Source organism: Myxine glutinosa, unplaced genomic scaffold (assembly GCF_964187855.1).
Source record: "Myxine glutinosa unplaced genomic scaffold, kmMyxGlut1.1 SCAFFOLD_827, whole genome shotgun sequence".
NCBI classification, from domain to species: domain Eukaryota; kingdom Metazoa; phylum Chordata; class Myxini; order Myxiniformes; family Myxinidae; genus Myxine; species Myxine glutinosa.
In genome coordinates, this window is record NW_027616922.1 from 49,437 (window position 1) to 66,844 (window position 17,408).

At 42.4% G+C, this 17,408-nt stretch overlaps 1 protein-coding gene across 1 annotated transcript in view; it reads left to right on the forward strand.

The window, feature by feature from the left end:
• LOC137424629 (myozenin-2) overlaps positions 1–17,408 on the forward strand; it is a 69,027-nt gene that overhangs the window by 11,259 nt on the left and 40,360 nt on the right. Inside the window, exon 3 of the mRNA XM_068112286.2 lies at positions 16,240–16,418. Within this exon, the coding sequence (XP_067968387.1) occupies positions 16,240–16,418 (179 nt within the window). The remainder of the gene's footprint in view (positions 1–16,239; positions 16,419–17,408) is intronic.

The window sequence follows — 17,408 nt, forward strand, 5'->3', positions numbered from 1 at the left end:
GAACCGGTGACAACTTGTCATCAACGAGTTTCCATTCACAATCAGTCGGCGGTGGCAGATCTGTCATTGGATTACTGGCCTCTCTCCAAATGAAACTTTGGTAGTTTGCACGCTCTATGTGGAACTTTGCTGCATCACTAGATGGAGGTAGGGTCTCCGTTGCATGGCATTTGTTGAACAGTTTAATGCGGGCTTGATTACAGTTCTCAGATGGTTCCTTGTAGATATGGCAAATGAACTTTTCAGCATCTTCTGTGACCTTCTTTGATGGTGTCGGAAACTGCTGTTGTTGGATCTTTTCAACTGCTGTTGGTATATCCAACGTTGACGTATTGGATGGTTTGATGTCTCCAAGACCGCTTTCAGCAGATGGCCCCCTCTGCCAGGCAGCTAACTGAGTAGCGTGAAATGTATTTTTGCCATCTAGGGTAGAGTCATTGATGTCAATATTGTCGCCAGAAAAATGCACAAATCGTCCCGAAACCAGGTTGCTGGTAACAACTGCCCCAGTTTCTTGATCAAGCGCTTTCAGAGTGTTTTCAGCCATGGCAGTGTCATACCTAAGAACCCGGTTATAGCTGATTATGTGCCCAGCATTATGGAATAGCTCAACTAATTTCTTTGATCGAGTTGACTGGTGCAGCGTCATACCCATTCCAACGTGTTTAGGCGGTGCCTTCTTGTCTCCACATACACCATAGACCATGTCTTGTCCAATGCTAAGGACCCTTGTCTTCTTCACCCAACCAGTTTCAGACATCTCACTTTCGTCAAACTCAGCATCGACACTACTTTGGCCTCCAAGCAAGATATTCACAAACATGAGTACAGATGGTGGTACACTTGCCAACTCTGCTTTTTCGCTTACATCGCAACCTTCGAATGCAGGATGTGACATGATATCACTGCGGAGTTGCAGAGCAACGTGCACTAAAGACAGAAAATGATCATCCTGTTGTCTAAATATGGGAATATAGTCTGCACTGTTCTGACCGCACACCATTTCTGAAAGAGGTATGTGACTGAAATGTCGTGGAAGAAGCAAAGTTTGTTTCTCTGAAGGCGCCAAATTTCTTAGCACAAGAAATTCATAAATGTCCCCAATGCAATTCGACAAAGTTTCTTTAAAAGTCCCCAGTCTACTAAGATACGATGTAGGAATTGTGCCGTCGCACTCACTGGCTAACTCTTTGTACCTCTCGAACACTGCAGATAGTTCAAATACGTGCACTTTCTCAGCAGAGTGACGCAGCTCTTGACACAACCATGATATCGCCATGTCTGCTGATTTGCTTTCAGTTTCCGCCCTTTTGACATCCCTAAAGAATTTACTAAGACAGTTAACATGGTAACATGCCTCAGCTGAGATTAAATCATTCTCATTTGCAGTACGGACTAAGATGTTATGTACAAATTTAGCTTTTTCCGTAATTTCATTACTCATTTTGAAGGTTGTGACACGACTTGTCTTCTGCTTCTTGTCAAAGTTCTGGCAGAACATACACAATGTCCAGTTCATCTTAGTAGTACTACTGCGTAAAAACGGACATGCTTCAGCCGAAACACTCTTTCTTTCAGGATCTTTTTCGTTTTTCGATTGTTCCTTGGCTAGCTTAGCATTTATTTTCCCCTTGTGTGTGTATGCAGAGTAACATAGCTTATGCCATTTAAGTTTGGGGAGACTTTCTGGAGGCTCTGCAAAGAGAGTCGAAAGCCTGTCCACGGCTGATCGAAATTCATAGTGTCTAAGTTTGCATCGGAGCTCGGTCGCCTCTCTGATGGCAGCAATACCCTGGTTTGTCTGGTTGAAAATCGTATCTTTGACCTGGCTAGTTCCCTGACAAATGATACAAAGTTCAAACGACACATCCTCACGCTGTCGCTTGAGGCTGGCAATAGGTTCCATGGTTGGCCTGAGGGGAGAAACAGAAACCAAACTAAGCACCAGGCACGCATGTTCTGACCATGAAAACTACAACGTTGTATGATATACTGCAACAGCCCTTAAATGATCGAATAAGCGCAGGCAGTGTTGGCCCGGGTTTTAATCTTATTCTCAAAGACACAAAGTAAAGCTTCTTCAAGACAAAACATCTAACCGATATCACTAATTCATTAGTGGTAGATGCATTAGGCACTCATCGTCAATGCCCATGCCCTGCCTGTCTTTTTGCTACTGTTAGGTAAATGTACATGTATGTAGGCCTGCATATGATGTGAGATGTCAAGCATACATTACACATTTGTATGTACATGTATCTCACCAAAGAAGAATGCATTCCTTTACTTTCATTTGATTTTATATTTCATTTTTTAACAATCTTAAAAAGACCCTTACCTGTACTCCTGAAATGTTTAATGCCTGATGCCTAGGGTACGAACTAGATGGCTTATGCTAGGCTATTAGATTCATTCTTCATCATTAAGGGTCTATTGAAGAACACCCTGCTCTGTCTGAATGGAAATGATTTGACAAACATGGCAAATGCATTGGGGTCAGAAAGATGAAGCCACTTTCACTGTTGAGTGAAAGGGATGGTTTCAAGTGCAAGTAACTGTTACGTCATTGCAAGACTTTCGCACTCATTGACCTTTGACCTATGTTGTTTACCGGTGACATTTAGATTCTGTCTTTATAAAATCTATCTCTAGACCATCAATAGGAGCATAAAAACTCTGCCCCATTGTGCATTTAGAGGTTAAACTGCAAGCAAATTACGCAAAAACTAATTGTCGCCCCTTACAGAGATAAAGGCAAATGAGCATAGATGTGTCCTCACGTTTTCCTTTAAAAATAAGATTTTGAAAAGCTTTAGCAACCTTACTAGACAAAATATTGTAAAATAATTGAAATGTACAGATAGGGGATGTAAAATAAAGCATTTTTTCAAAAAAATTGAATTTTGCACACATTGACCTTTGACCTTGATTAGTGACCTAATTACGCATTTTTGGGCTTGGCAAACAACAGATTCATATTCAGCATGAAAAACTACCCCAGAAAAAGTGGTTTGTTTGCTTTTACTCAAAAATGCCTCAATCATTCTATAAAGGCACATTTTCAGATTTTTTGACTAGGCTATCTGGTGCAATGAAGAATTCATAGTGGATTCTATGATGGTGCGCTGCCCCGGCCCTGATGCAGCAAAGCTGCCCCAAACCATAATATTTCCACCACCATGCTTTACAGTTGGTATCAGGTTCTTGTGGTCAAATGCTGTCTTTGGGTTTTGCCAAACATGTCTTCTGGTACTGTGGCCAAATAGCTCTACCTTTGACTCATCTGTCCAGAGCACATTGTTCCAGAAGTGCTGGTCTTTGCCTCAGTGTTCATTGGCAAACTTTAGTCTTGCCCTGATGCTCTTACTGGACAGCAAAGGTTTCTTCCTGACACACCTCCCATGTAGATCAAATTTGTGCAGCCTCTTTCTAATGGTAGACTCGTGCACTTTGACATCCACAGTGGCAAGAGCTACCTGTAGGTCGCGTGATGACATTCTGGGGTCCTTCGAGACTTCTTTCAGCATCTTGCGGTCTGCTCTTGGGCTGAACTTGCTGGGGCAGCCTGGCCTGAACAAGTTGGCAGTTGTTTGGAATCTTCTCCACTTGGAGATAATCTTCCGGACAGTCGAATGATTGATTTTGAATTGTTTGGAGATCTTTTTAAATCCCTGCCCAGATGCGTAGGCATCTATAACCTTCTTTCTGAAGGCCTCAGAGAGCTCTTTTGATCTGGGCATGGTGACGCCACACACTTCAACAACAAAGAGCAAACCAAACTAAATGTCTGAGGTTTAAATCAGACAGGTTCCTCCAAGATCCTCTCTAACGATGTTCTAATCATTTGCACCTGAGCTGGTGCACCTGATTCTAATTTTAGGTATTTGAAGTCGTGATAAATGTAGGGGTGTACTTACTTTTTCCACATGCGAAATTTGCATTCATGTTTATTTAAATTATACAATGGACTACAAAATGTAAATGTTTCATGATATTTGTTATATTATATCACCTTTATCTGTCAATATTGTTGAAATGAAGATCAAATAGCTGTATGTTGAAATATGTTGAAATATGTTGAAAAAGTCAAAACTTTCCATGGGGTGTACTTACTTTTTCATGTGACTGTATACCATGGCACAACATGACCATCACAAACATGCTGGTGTGAATATACCATGGTACAACATGGCCATCACAAACACACTGGTATGAATATACCATGGTACATCATGACCATCACAAAAACGCTGGTATCAATACACCATGGTACAAGATGGCCATCACAAATACGCTGGTATGAATATACCATGGTACAACATGGCCGTTAAAAATACACTGGTAGGAATATACTATGGTACAACATGGCCGTTAAAAATACGCTGGGAAGAATATACTATGGTACAACATGGCCGTTAAAAATACGCTGGTAGGAATATACTATGGTACAACATGGCCGCTAAAAATACGCTGGTAGGAATATGCTGTGGTACAACATGGCCGTTAAAAATACGCTGGTATGAATATACCATGGAACAACATGACCATCACAAAAACGCTGGTATGAATATACCATGGCAAAACATGGCCATCACAAATACGCTGGTATGAATATACCATGGTACAACATGGCCATCACAAATACGCTGGTATCAATATACTGTGGTGCAACATGACCATCACAAATACGCTGGTATGAATATACTGTGGTGCAACATGGCCATCACAAATACGCCGGTAGACATATACTGTGGTACAACATGGCCGTTACGAATACGTCGGCAGAAATATACTATGGTATAACATGGCCATCATAAATATGTCAGTAGACATATACTGTGGTACAATATGGCCATCACAAATACATCGGTAGAAATATACCATGGTACAACATGGCCATCACAAATACGTCGTTAGGAATATACTGTGGTACAACATTACCATCACAAATACGTCGTTAGGAATATACTGTGGTACAACATTCCCATCACAAATACGTCATTGGGAATATACTATGGTACAACATGGCCGTTAAAAATACGCTGGTAGGAATATACTATGACACAACATGGCCGCTAAAAATACGCTGGTAGGAATATACTATGGTACAACATGGCCGCTAAAAATACGCTGGTAGGAATATACTATGGTACAACATGGCCATTAAAAATATGCTGGTAGGAATATACTTCGGTTCAACATGGCCATTAAAAATACGCTGATAGATATATACCATGGTACAACATGGCCGTTTAAAATACACTGGTAGGAATATACTAGGGTACAACATGGCCGTTAAAAATACGCTGGTAGGAATATACTATGGTACAACATGGCCGTTAAAAATACACTGGTAGGAATATACTATGGTACAACATGGCCGTTAAAAATACACGGGTAGGAATATACTATGGTACAACATGGCCGTTAAAAATACGCTGGTAGGAATATACTATGCTACAACATGGCCGTTAAAAATACGCTGGTAGGAATATACTATGGTACAACATGGCCGTTAAATATACGCTGGTAGGAATATACTATGATACAACATGGCCGTTAAAAATACGCTGGTAGGAATATACTATGGTACAACATGGCTGTTAAAAATACACTGGTAGGAATATACTATGGTACAACATGGCCGTTAAAAATACGCTGGTAAGAATATACTATGGTACAACATGGCCGTTAAAAATACGCTGGTAGGAATATACTATGGTACAACATGGCCGCTAAAAATACACTGGTAGGAATATACTATGGTACAACATGGCCGCTAAAAATACGCTGGTAGGAATATACTGTGGTACAACATGGCCGTTAAAAATACGCTGGTAGCAATATACTATGGTACAACATGGCCGTTAAAAATACACTGGTAGGAATATACTATGGTACAACATGGCCGTTAAAAATACGCTGGTAGGAATATACTATGGTACAACATGTCCGTTAAAAATACGCTGGTAGGAATATACTGTGGTACAACATGGCCGTTACAAATACGTCGGTAGGAATATACTGTGGTACAACATGGCCGCTAAAAATACGCTGGTAGGAATATACTATGGTACAACATGGCCGTTAAAAATACGCTGGTAGGAATATACTATGGTACAACATGGCCGCTAAAAATACGCTGGTAGGAATATACTGTGGTACAACATGGCCGTTACAAATACGTCGGTAGGAATATACTGTGGTACAACATGGCCGCTAAAAATACGCTGGTTTAGGAGTTGCCGAAGACGAGAAGAAGAGGCCATTTCGTTGGGTACAAAGCTTGTTTATTGTACAGAAATCTCCAGCAACTGCTCGCGAACGGAAGTCGTAACGGCTTATATCTATCTATAATTCCAGTAATCTCTGTACGTTTGTACGTCTGTACGTTTGTTTGTCTGTGACCGCTGTTTCTCGACAACCACAGGTCCGATATACTTTTAACTTGCCAGGTATATTGCTGGGGACCCGAGGATGTGCCTTTTCAAGGTTTCATATTAATCGGACAATTACTTACCGAGCTATGTCCAAAAAACGATTCAACCAATCAGAGAGCAGCGAACTATCGCGTGTGCCGAACGTGGCGGGCACACTCTGCCTCGGATGGCACATTTGACAGCGTATTCATTTATTTCACGTTTGCAAACTATGTTGGCGTTAAACTATGTTTTAAAACTAATAAAACCGAATTTGCGATTCATTCGCTTTCCTGCGCGTTTGTGCACGCGATGGCGATTTCTTTACCAAACTCCGGAAGCCGTTCGCTTTGGACCAAACCATTGCATGTAAATAGAGGGGGGGGATTGTCACCGTACTCGCAAGCCGTTCGCTTTGGACCAAACCATTTCATGTAAATAGAGGGGGGGGATATAATTTTAGATATAGATATAGTACGGGCAATGCCCTAGTAAAACCAAAAACCCTCTTTGGAGGGCATGGCTCCAACAGCCGCGCGTGCGTCACGACCACACAACCAAAAGCCCGTGCGCGTGAGTTAGACCAAACATATGGTATTGGTAACCGTCACATGCGGATAAGTTAACCGCGACATGTGAATAAGGTAACCGCTACATGCGCCCCCCCAGAAGTCACTCTACGGGCGTGTACGTAGTTCGCAGGCGCGCTCGGCAGCGCCGAGAAGGCTCGAGCAGGGCCCGGCCTCGGTACGCACGAAGAAACGCAGCCGTGGGGTTGAGCCGACCGAGGGGCTGGTCAAGTCCTCGGGGGAGGCTGCCGAGGTACCTCGCGGGCCTCCCGATGGTGCAGTGCCGAGAAGGCTCGAGCGGTGCACGCGAAAAGCGGTTGAGCCAACCGAGGGGCTGGTCAAGGCCTCGGGGGAGGCTGCCGAGGGTCCTCGGGGCCTCCCGAGGGTGTAGAGTAGGAGTCGTAGTTGCACGAGTGGCGAGCAGCGGTAGCAGTTGTAGTTGCAGTTGCAGCAGTAGGAGTTGCGCGAGTGGCGAGCAGCGGTAGCAGTTGTAGTTGCAGTTGCAGCAGTAGGAGTTGCGCGAGTGGCGACGAAGTAGCCGTGCCGCCAACGCCTCGTAACGGCGTTCCTTCGGAGGGTCCCGGAGCAGGCTCGCCCCTCTAGTCGTAGAGGAGGAACCGAGTGTGGTGCGCGAACCACATGGCCGCTCGTCGTTGCTGAAACTCCGGCAGTTCGAGTTTAGGTCTTGTGGAAGAAATTGCGGTCGAAATACTGCCGTGTTCATGTGCAGCCCCCGAATACGTTCGGGGGCGATGGGGTCACCAGTTTAGGAGTTGCCGAAGATGAGAAGAAGAGGCCATTTCGTTGGGGACAAAGCTTGTTTATTTTACAGAAATCTCCAGCAACTGCTCGCGAACGGAAGTCGTAACGGCTTATATAAAACCAAAAACCCTCTTCGGAGGGCGTGGCTCCAACAGCCGCGCGTGCGTCACGACCACACAACCAAAAGCCCGTGCGCGTGAGTTAGACCAAACATATGGTATTGGTAACCGTCACATGCGGATAAGTTAACCGTGACATGTGAATAAGGTAACCGCTACACTGGTAGGAATATACTGATTTTTGAATGTACTAATACACATGTCGTAGTTCAAATATACTGGTAGGACAGGGCGACTGTAAATATTCCAGCACCGATAAAACGGTACAAGGGTACAGGTACAAACCTGCCGGTATCGCTTGTGGTCCGATCCTCCTGGAATAGTTCGGTGGAGGGGAATGTTTCTCCTGGATGTTCTGGCGGATGGTACAGAGAGTGCCCCAAAAATACCTTCGGAACGTAAAATAAATAATTTTATTTGTATTGAAAATGTGATCACCTAATTGCATGACTTGAATGATTTCATTAAGTATTTGACCAATCATATTGCTGTACTTATTAATAACATATTAAATGTTATTAATAACAGACGAATGTTAATTTTTTTTATTTTTATTTTTTGAAAGTTCCGTTGTGAATTCTGGGAAAACCTGTACAATTGCATCTCCCATGGACCGGATTGTTTAGCTCATTAAAAACATAACATATTTGAATCTTTATATATTTTCAGTGCAGTGCATATATTTCTGGAATACCTGGAGAAAGAACATCCTTGAAAAAGCTGCCATTACCCACTATGGAAATTTATGAAAATTTTGAAATAATTTGAAAATGCATTTGATGAATTTTTTTTGCAAATAAATTTAACCAAATCAGCAACACCGACCCAAAATGCGATGCTGACGTCATGCGCATAAATTATGCCAACACATCACCTCCAAACTAGGATGGGGTCCGTGTGGCACTCAGGTCTTTGAAGACCGAGATTTATGTTGACAAATCAATGAAAGCACTGCCACAAAACCAGATGTCACCTTTACCTGTAGGCTCTTCAGGACGACAGCCAGCCAAATAGTTTGTGACCATGTTAATTTGGTTAAATAAAAACTTGTGACGCATAATTTATGCGCATGACGTCACTCTATTCAAAACCCGCAGATAAATAATATTTCCCAGTTTTCCACATTGATATAACTTTCTCTCCTCATTCTCTCATTATAGGCCTACACGTATTTAGACGGTTCTATCCCCCGGTATTTCTAATAAAGGAACAAGGGCCACATATATAAAGTGTGGCTGGTAGGAGGGCAGCATAAACACACTTTAAAACATTCCAGAATGTTCATCCCTTTATCTCAACACACGATGATTTCTTTATTCCAGGCCATCCCCTCCCATTGGTGGACCAACGTTCATTGTTTATGGGTTCCAGCCCCCGACGGTCGAGTTTTCCCCCCAAACAGGCTCGCGTTGGGGGTCTTGCGGGCAGGATGAGCATTGCTACTTTCGGCAGTCATGGCACAAAAATAGATGGCCCACAGGGCAATGGTAATGACAGGTGTTGATGCAGGGCAGCAGATTGTGATACAGGTTGCAGATTGTGATACAGGTTGCAGATTGTGACGCAGGCTGCAGATTGTGATGCAGGCTGCAGATTGTGATGCAGGCTCCAGATTGTGATGCAGGCTGCAGATTGTGATGCAGGCTGCAGATTGTGACACAGGCTGCAGATTGTGACACAGGCTACAGATTGTGACACAGGCAGCAGATTGTGACGCACGCAGCAGATTGTGACGCAGTCTGCAGATTGTGATACAGGCTGCAGATTGTGATGCAGGCTGCAGATTGTGATTCAGGCTGCAGATTGTGATGCAGGCTGCAGATTGTGATGCAGGCTGCAGATTGTGATACAGGCTGCAGATTGTGATGCAGGCTGCAGATTGTGATGCAGGCAGCAGATTGTGATGCAGGCAGCAGATTGTGATGCAGTCTGCAGATTGTGATACAGGCTGCAGATTGTGATGCAGGTTGCAGATTGTGATACAGGCCTGTAGATTGTGATGCAGGCTGCAGATTGTGATACAGGCTGCAGATTGTGACACAGGCTGCAGATTGTGATGCAGGCTGCAGATTGTGATACAGGCCTGTATATTGTGATGCAGGCTGTAGATTGTGATGCAGGCTGCAGATTGCGATACCGGCCTGTAGATAGTGATGCAGGCTACAGATTGTGATACAGGCTGCAGATTGTGATACAGGCTGCAGATTGTGATAGTGTGATACAGGCTGCAGATTGTGATGCAGGCTGCAGATTGTGATGCAGGCTGCATATTATGATGCAGGCTGCAGATTGTGATGCAGGCAGCAGATTGTGATGCAGGCTGCAGATTGTGATGCAGGCTGCAGATTGTGATGCAGGCTGGCATATTGTGATACAGGCTGCAGATTGTGATGCAGGCAACAGATTGTCATGCAGGCTGGCATATTGTGATGCAGGCTGCAGATTGTGATGAGGGCTGCAGATTGTGATACATGCCTGGAGATTGTGATGCAGGCTGCAGATTGTGATGCAGGCTACAGATTGTGATGCAGGCAGCAGATTGTGATGCAGGCTGCAGATTGTGATGCAGGCTGCAGATTGTGATACAGGCTGCAGATTGTGATACAGGCTGCAGATTGTGATGCAGGCTGCAGGTTGTGATACAGGCCTGCAGGTTGTGATACAGGCCTGCAGATTGTGATACAGGCCTACAGATTGTGATACAGGCCTACAGATTGTGATACAGGCCTGCAGATTGTGATACAGGCCTACAGATTGTGATACAGGCCTGCAGATTGTGATACAGGCCTACATATTGTGATACAGGCCTGCAGATTGTGATACAGGCCTACAGATTGTGATACAGGCCTACAGATTGTGATACAGGCCTACAGATTGTGATACAGGCCTGCAGATTGTGATACAGGCCTACAGATTGTGCTACAGGCCTGCAGATTGTGATACAGGCCTGCAGATTGTGATACAGGCCTACAGATTGTGATGCATGCCGGCATATTATGATGTAGGCCTAACAATGTGAGACTCAACCGTTTGAGATAATTATCACCCTAGACTGTATTTAGTTTTTGACTCTATCTCTCAATGGTGATTGTCAATCACGGTAAAAATTCTCGTATCTGGATCCGGATATTCACCAAAATTGAATCAACTCTTCCTTGTCACACACACAACCTGTCCACCAAATTTTGGCCGAATCCGTCCACAAACTCTTGACCTATCTTGTTCACAGACAGACAAACAAATGAAAAATCACTCATAGAGCGACACTTGGCAAAAGAGAACAGAGCAGAAGGGCACTCAATAGAGAGTCCTTTTGACCTCACAAATAGTTGGTGGTTGAATTCAATTCGCTGACATGAAAATCCAATTCAAATTTCAAGTCAATCGGATGAAAATTGAGGCTTTTAGAAATTTGAAAAAAGTGGTTGACCTTTCGCCTATTTTGACCTTTTGGCCGATGCTGATCTCAAAAATAGTTGTTGGTTGAATTCAGTTAACTGATATGTAAATCCCATTCAAATTTCAAATGAATCGAATGAAAATTGAGGATTTTAGAAATTTGAAATTGTTGTTGACCTTTGACCTATAGTGATCCGAAAAATAGTTGGTGGTTGAATTCAGTAAGCCGATATGTAAATCCTTTTCAAATTTCAAGTCAATCGGATGAAAATTGAGGATTTTAGAAATTTGGAAAGAGTGGTTGACCTTTGGCCTATGTTGACCTTTTGGCCGATGGTGATCTCAAAAATAGTTGATGGTTAAATTGAGTTAGCTAATATGTAAATACCATTCAAATTTCAAGTGAATCGGATGAAAATTAAGGATTTTAGAAATTTGAAATTGTTGTTGACCTTTGGCACATGTTGACCTTTTGGCCTATGCTGATCTCAAAAATAGTTGCTGGTTGAATTCAGTTTGCTGATATGTAAATCCTATTCAAATTTCAAGTGAATCGGATGAAAATTGAGGATTTTAGAAATTCGAAATTGTTGTTGACCTTTGGTCTATGTTGACCCTTTGGCCTATGCCGATCTCAATAATTGTTGGTGTTTGAATTTAGTTAGCTGATATATAAATCCAATTCAAATTTCAAGTGAATCGGATGAAAATTGAGGATTTTAGAAATTTGAAATTGTTGTTGACCTTTGGCCTGTTGACTTGTTGGCCTGTGCTGATCTAAAAAAAATCGTTGGTGGTTGAATTCAGTTCGCGGATAGGTAAATCCGATTGAAATTTCAAGTCAATCGGATGAAAATTGAGGATTTTAGAAATTTGATAAAAAGTGGTTGACCTTTGGCCTATGTTGACCTTTTGACCTTTTGACCTCAAAAATATATAGGATTTTGTCGGACCACGAACTCTACCATTTGGTTAAGTTACGTGAAGATTGGTTTAAAATTGTGACCTGTAGGCAAGTATAAGTGAGCGGACAGACAAACACAAACAAACACACAAACAAACACACAAACACAAACAAACAAACACAAACACACAAACCGGAGTGATCAACATACTTGCAAAAATTTTTTTTGTTGTTGCCAAGTAACAAACAGACAGACAGGGGTGAATACGTGCCTCCGCCCACCTTAGGTGGTAGAGGTCTGTTTGGCTGTTTGTTCTGTTATAAACCCAAACAGCTTGACCTGACCGATCTCCTCGAAATGTTGCATACTTGCTCCTCCTGTAGAATATTTTAATAATAATTATGACGTCATCGGTCACGTGGTGCGGGCGCCATGTTGGAAAAACCAAAAAGCTTTGCACCGCTATCTCCGAAACCGATGCATGGAAAAAATTGAAAGGTTGCTCATTGCAAAGTCCTCCCCATGGTGAATAACATCGTTTAATGATGTCATAGGCGGCTTCGTTATGACGTCATAAATCGACAAGTACAACAATTAATCCGATCAGTATGAAATTTCTTGAGCGTGATCTTCGGATAAATTGGTCGAGAAAAAAAAATTGATGACATCATCGGTCACGTGGTTCGGCAGCCATATTTTTACGGCGTGACCTGTTGGAAAACTGCTATGCCAACTGAAGTATGCCAAAAAGTATGCCAACTGAAACAGTGTTTGCCTGTCTGTTTGGTGTATGTATGTATGTCTCTCACAAACGTCCACCAATCAGAGCTGAGGATCTGGTCACATGACAGGGGGACAGCAGATCCTCCACTCAGCGAGCAGATCCAAGCCCAGCTGCGCCGTTGTTAGACGATCAGTCTTGTTTTTGCTAGTTTTACTATAATTCGAGAAGGATCTGTTTGTGTATTTTGTTTGCTTGTTTGACTTCGATACAATCCTGAATCACTGAAGAGAATGAGTTGAAAACTGGCGATTGCACTCGGGGTGTACACGGGAAGGTTTTAGTGAATAAAATAATTCATAGTCCCAGAGGTTCAGGGTTGGGTGAGTATCTTGTAGAGATCTGATTAAATCTAAATCTAAATATGTCTGATTAAATCTGATTCTGAATCCCTGGAGTACCTAGGGAGGGTCAGATTGCCGATAAAATGGATGATCGAAAACAGAGACCACCAACCTGCCTGCGATGTAAGAGGAACAGACCCTGTGCTTCAGCCTCATCACATGAGATTCCAATAATACTGAGAGCTTTAAATTCCAGATAATCCGGGAGAGCGAGATGTGATGCTGGCGCACAAGGCCATAGCAGAGAGCAGTACTCCATTGAGCAATAAACAAAAGCCTTGTAGAGTGTGAGTAGCTCTGATTTTCCAAGGAAAGACTGATCGATGGAGGAGGCACAGTCTGCAGCTAGCTTTGGAGGCCAGCTTCTTCTTTTTTTTGTATACAAGATCGATGCTCGTGTAATAGCTAACATTAATCACAAAAAGACAAACTGACACATAAAACATAAGACAAAGGGAGCGGGAAACAAGATGGGGAGAGAGAGGGAAGCACACAAGTCCAACATTTGAGAGCAGAGACATCGGGAGATCTGTGGGAGGGAGAGGGCTTGGGGGGGAGGAGGCACGGGAAGGAGAGGGGTGTGGGAGAGGTTTAAAACACATGGACATTGCTAGGACTTCCAGGAAAGAAGTCAGAATTTCAAAAAAGTGGATCTGGGGTGAATTAACGGGGGTAGAAAAGATCAAGGTTTTGGATGGGGGAAGATATGAGATGGTGTTGAACAGCTGTTTTAAAGACCTGGAGGGAGGAGTGGGATTGAAGAGAGTGAGGGAGTTTGTTCCAGAGGTGGGAGAAAAGAGGAATGAAAGAGTGAAGATGAGTCTTGATTTTGGGTTGTGGTCTTGCTTTGCTATGTGGTCGGCTCAGGTCAGTAAAGGTCATGGCTGATGGTGAGGCCGCGAATTTCATACCTTCGTTATTATTATTGCAAAATTATACTGATTATATTATTGTTGTTGTTATTGTTGTATGTTGTTGTTGTATGTGTTATTATTGTTGTTATTATTAGTACTAGCAACGGTACCCTCCCTATGGGCAGGGCTTCAATTAGGAAGCCCAAATGAAAATGCAAAATATCAGAAATTGAAGGATTTTTTATTTTAAACGATTAATATAAACATCCGTTGAATCATATCACACGCAAATCATCAAAATATAAACAGTACATGGCGCCCATTTTGAAAAAAGATTGAATTCTGCAAAACGGAAGCGGCCGCTACACCTGTTTCTCAGTCGCTTTGCACACACTGCCATGGTACTTCGGAGCCGCACCTTTATATAGGAAGAGTTCGTCAGGAGTTGATCTACTCTCTCCTGGTACGTAGAATAAACAGTATTTGTAGAATTTCAACAAAAGCCACATCACTGTTCATATCGGTAAATATTATTCCATCATGTTTGGAAAAACTGGAAAACTTGGAAAAACAATACAGCCTATTTTACTCCCAGGGGTCCCAGGAATACCCACCCAAAATATCGTTGCGATTAGTTGAGCCGTTTTTGCGGTACCTTCGAACGGAAGGACGGACATTTGGTGAATTATAGTAAGATTAATTAACATTTGCTTTGTCACAATGTTATCATTGTTTCTTTTATTTATTTTGTAATTAGAATGCCATACCATGCAAGGACCTATTAAGCTGCTCTACACACCATAACATGGCGCGCACGTTTCGAAACATGGGAATTCTTCTGGATTGTGTTGTTAAGCATGACGTCATTGGTGCCTTCATTATGACGTCATAATTTGACAAGTACGTCCGATCAGCTTCGATACAATCCTGAATTACAACGCTTAGTCCGATCAGTTTGAAATTTATTGAGCGTGATATACACAACATTGATATTGGATAATGTAAATTTATGTCATTGGTCACGTGGTCTGGCAGCCATATTGGATCACAATTTTTTTTAAACTTTAAAAAACAACTTTAAAAAACAGAAGAGTTGACTCGCATCAGGTCAACTGTGTGGCGTAAGTATTCTATGAATACGATCTAGTTACCCTCGCCTGAGGAGAGGGTGTTGCATTTGAGTCCATTTGTTTGTATGTCTGTCTGTTTGTCCGCACAGAATAAATATGATTTTCTCTGCAACCGTTGGTCCGATTGACAGGAAATTTTCACCATACGTGCAACTCCACCTGTATAATTTTTTAAATGATAATTATGATGTCATATGTCACGTGGTTCGGCCGCCATATTGGAAAAACCGAAAAAATTTGCACCTCTATATCTCCAAAAGCACTGAAAAGAAGACATTGAGACATGGCTCATTGTAAACAACTCTCCATGTGGAATAAAATATGTTGATGATGTCATAGGTGCCTCCATTATGACGTCATGATTCGACAATTACAAAACTTCATCCTATCAAGATGAAATTTCTTGAGCGTCATGTAGGCATAAACTGATGGAGAAAAAAAAATGGTGACGTCATCGGTCACGTGGTTCGGCCACCATATTTGTTTTAACACAAAAGCCTTAAAAACCACTGAAAATACATCCTGGCGAGGGTTTGCAATCTCTGATTGCTCTTTTTCTTGTTTACTTTGTAATTGGAATGCCATTTCATGGAAGTACCTATTAAGCTGCTCTATAGCCTACACCTTAACATGGTGTGCATTTAGAAACATGTACATTTTTCCAGATTATTTGTCGTTGATTAGCCTAGTCAACTCAGGAGACCATGATGATCATTTCGGTGTCTCACATTCCACATCAGAAAGCTCCAGTAGAGTTTCACGAAAAAAAAAAAGCCTCACATACACACATCATCCATTTATAGTCGATGTGTAGGATTTGTGTCATGGAGGGTGATTGAGCTCGTAGAGTGGGTGATTGTGTTGGCTTTTGGGGGTGCAGAAAACGAGGTGCAGAAATGTGGAAGAGGTTTGTTTGCATTGCATTGTGTGATTATATATATGACGTCCTGTCTCCAGATAATGACGAGCAAGACTTGATGGGGAAGAAGATGAGCACTCCCAAAGAGATCATGCTGGAGGAACTTGGGCTATTCAATAACAGGGGTTCGTTAATGTTCCACATGAGGCAGAAGCGCGTTGAGAAGTACACGTTTGAAGCTTCGCAGAATGACATCAACGCCAAACTGAACGCTGCGGTATGAAGTACACCAATACGATTCTTTTGTATGCAGAACCTGGTGCCAGTTTGTATCGTTTCTGGAAGTGCAGCTGTGCCACTGATGTAGTGCCCCTTGTAGGTTGGAGCAGGAATTAGTTCAGGGTGCTGTTGGTAACTCACCTTCTCTTGCTGAAAGACACAGTGGGATTTTTGAAATGTCCCCCAACACTGCCAGCAGCCACTCCAACCGATAGCACATGATGATAGCCCTGCCTGCAAAACACTATATAGGGGAATGGCTTATAGTCAGGTCGGGAATCAAACCGAGGCTGGACAGCTGAAAGGCAAGCACACCATACCTCAGAGCTATCCCACCACCCCATATAGTCATAATTACCTCCGTTATTAAAAGTGGATGGAGGTTATGTTTTCATCCCTGTCTGTCTGTCTGTCTGTTTGTTTGTTTGTTTGCGAAAAAGATATCTCAAAAGGTTGTGGACGGATTCGGACGAAATTTGGCAGAGAGGTTGGGTGTGTGACAAGGAATAATTGGTTCAATTTTGGTGAAGATCCAGATCCGGATCCGGATGGTATAATTTTTTAAAGTGATGATTCACTGTTGTGTGATATGGCTAAAACCAACATACAGCACGATATCTCAAAAAGTTATGGACGGATTCTGACGAAACTGTGTGGATGACTTATTAGTACATGGTGTTGTGTCATTGTAGTGCAACCAATGTTTTTTGGAATCCTTATACCCTAGGCAACAAGACCTGAGTTGGTTCCATTTTTTTCAATGGCGTATTTGGCGGCCATTTAGACTTTCAAAATGGCCGCCATTTTTTGCAATTTTGTATGTATCTTTTCACATAAAACGCTTTGATTAACCATTTTTTCTGGCATTTTTGTCATTCCTTGTACAGAAAATCCACCAGAACACTAATATATCCAGTTAACAGACGTTTTTTGAGAAATATCTTTGGCTAACAACTTGTTTTGAGCATAATCTAGTCGGTTGTAGCTG